At 38.2% G+C, this 2,745-nt stretch overlaps 1 gene segment (V, D, J or C); it reads left to right on the top strand.

The window, feature by feature from the left end:
- Positions 1-573: 573 nt before the first annotated feature.
- Positions 574-1,895, top strand: LOC122808207. The segment is given in 2 exon segments: positions 574-626; positions 1,450-1,895. Coding segments are annotated over 2 exon segments (492 nt in total).
- The last annotated feature ends 850 nt before the right edge of the window (positions 1,896-2,745 follow it).

Below are 2,745 nucleotides of genomic sequence, written 5' to 3'. Positions count from 1 at the left end.
GACTCTAAAATTTCTGGATTTAATGTACAGCTTTGCTGTCCGTGTGAATTTCTTGGCATCAATTTCTCGATCACATAATAATCTGAATATGATTGGATACCCGATTATAATCCTCTGTATGCGCTTCTTACAAAAGGTACAATGATGTCAAAAAAGGCATCAAGCTGAGGCACCAGCAACTTTGTTTCTTTATGAAATTAAATGTTGGATCACTATTTCTTTTTGGGAGGGGGGTGGTGGTGAAAGAATCAGTCCTGGATCAGAAGTCAGTCACACAAATGGGGTGATTTGATGAAGTGTTATTATACTGTACCACGTTTGATTTAGACTTGGAAATAAAATGTAATTCAGTTTGATTATGGAGAATGATTCGTAGGCTCATACTGAAGTGTGACAGGCTATGAAGCCAAAGCTGTCGTCACCACCACCACCACCAACAACAAAAAAAATTAAACTGTCTAAGAAGACTTGGAAATGAAATGTTCCGGAAACATTTCTTAACACGTAATGATAAGTCATTTCCTAGTAACCTGATAGTACATAACTGCTTTAATAGCACACTTCCAGAGAAATACTAAAAATGCTTCGACTTGTGACAGCACTTTGCGTTCTGCTCAGGATACCAAGTAAGAAACCAGTTCAGATATCTGCCGTCTGAGGTTAAAGGGATTATTTGAAACCATGGTTTTGTGTAATTTTGTGACTGCTCTGTTTTGACGTTTTAACTGTATTTATGATAGAAACGATCAGTGGGTCACAGATGCAGTATCCCATTAATAGGTCCTTATTATTATAATAAGTATTTATGTTTCGGAAACGTGTACGTTATTTTTGCAATTCTGTACAAATATTATTCACATCACATATAGAATTAGGACTGATTAAATTTCAGAGTCCTAGCTTTTGTTGTATTTCAGTAAATTCAAGCATTCTTTAAAAGTTGTGGTTTACTCTGAATTCGCAAGGCAAATACTTTATTTTAGTGTAAAAAGTGTAACAAAGACGCAATTCTTTTCTCACATTAATAGTGACCTCGGAGCCATGCGCATGAAACAGTATTATTATATTTTTGTTTGAGGGTAATGGGGGGTAGCGCTTAATAGCAGAAACTCACGTAAAAAAAAGACCCGGTGGGTAATTATGAATGTTTGCAAACAAGTTTGCATATGCCTTATTGACTATAGTGTGTGATATAGGTTAAACATTTATAACAATTAGAACGTCTAATCCTAAACAATGTAGGCAGTTAAACGAAATACAACATACATCACACAAAAGTGTCATATTATAGTCTAAGCAAATTCATGTCTTATCCGACATAATTTGTTGGGGTGCTGTCATTGTGTACACCGTGTAGGTAATAATTTTGCAGTTTAGAAATTATGATGCTTAAATGTTTCTGCGACTTCTCAAAATATATTCAGTGTATTCCTTAACCTTTTTTGACAGATATTTGCAGTGCCATCTCAGTAAAACAGCTACCGAGGTTTATGGTTAAAAAGCCTGGAGACCCCGCTGTGTTCTCCTGCGTGCATGATGGGGACATTAGCTATGGGAACATCTACTGGTATCAACAGCTTAGGGGTCGTGGTGGGCTGCAACTCATGACCTACTCCTACACCAACAGCGGACCCCAGGATGAAAAGGAGTTCAAAGGAAGACTGACCACCAGCAGAGACGGTGCACAGAAAGGCAACATCACAATCAACAGCCTAGACGTTACCGACACTGGAATGTATTTCTGTGCAGCAAGTGATGCACAGCGAGGCAGCTCCCCTAGAAACCTAACAGAAAACTCCCCGCTGATGCTGCTAGTAAATAAGTTTGTGCCCCATGCCAAATATCTTACAAGCACAAGAACATACCGAGCTGCCGTACCTCTCAAATATCCCTGATTTTCTAGGGTGTCCCTGAGTTTGGTTCAGAATTTTGCTCAGCCCCCTCCTAAAATCAGAGAAATACTTTGAGAAAAAAATATATACATTATAATCGATATTCACTTAACTTTTTTTAAACTTCTAAAATGCATGCTAATTAACTACTCTCGTTTTGTCACTTCCTAAAGCAGCGGTGCTAGCATTTAAGAAGTGTTCGTGATTTGGGGTCTTCATCCCTAAATATTTTTGATTTTGTGACAGGTTAAAGGCTATGATTGCATTTGCATCTATTGCTTAAAAAGGTACTGTATAGAGAAAGAAACTGACTTTATTACAAAACTAATTATAGAAATTAAGGTTCAGTGTGTGATCTGTCTTCTGCTTGGTTTCTCTATAAATACTGTCTTCTTAAATGGGATTGATATCCAGCCGTTAGAGTTGTATTTGCTTTCATTGCCTTGCAGTCCTAATTCAGTGTCTTATCTGGAGAGTGTGGATTAATCCAGTTATTTGATCTGATCAGGGAAAGATCTGTGATTCTTCTTTCTAGGCTACTTATTGAGACAGACTGAAATATATGATGTTAAGTTGTCAATCTCGCCTTCATTCTTGCTGGATGGGTTCGGAGCCGATCCTCGGCTCCGACTCGGCCAATACTAAAGCTCGAGAGCTAATTCCACCGGCTCGAGGCTCCCCTATATCCCACAATGCTAGGCGGTAACTACTCAGATCTCGTTTGCCGCTTAGCTGACGAGGTGCTTCTTCTACCGGCTCTGGCAGGTTAGTAAGTTTTCTTGTTCAGAAACTTCTATTTCAACCCCTATTTTTTTTCTATTTAGTATAGTTTTTATTTAAAGTATTCCATTAG

The sequence above is a fragment of the Protopterus annectens genome, chromosome 8.part0, assembly GCF_019279795.1.
Source record: "Protopterus annectens isolate FY-2018-M chromosome 8.part0, PAN1.0, whole genome shotgun sequence".
In the NCBI taxonomy this organism is placed as follows: domain Eukaryota; kingdom Metazoa; phylum Chordata; order Ceratodontiformes; family Protopteridae; genus Protopterus; species Protopterus annectens.
The sequence above is the reverse complement of the archived record's forward strand: the minus strand, read 5'-3'. Positions and strand labels throughout refer to the sequence as shown.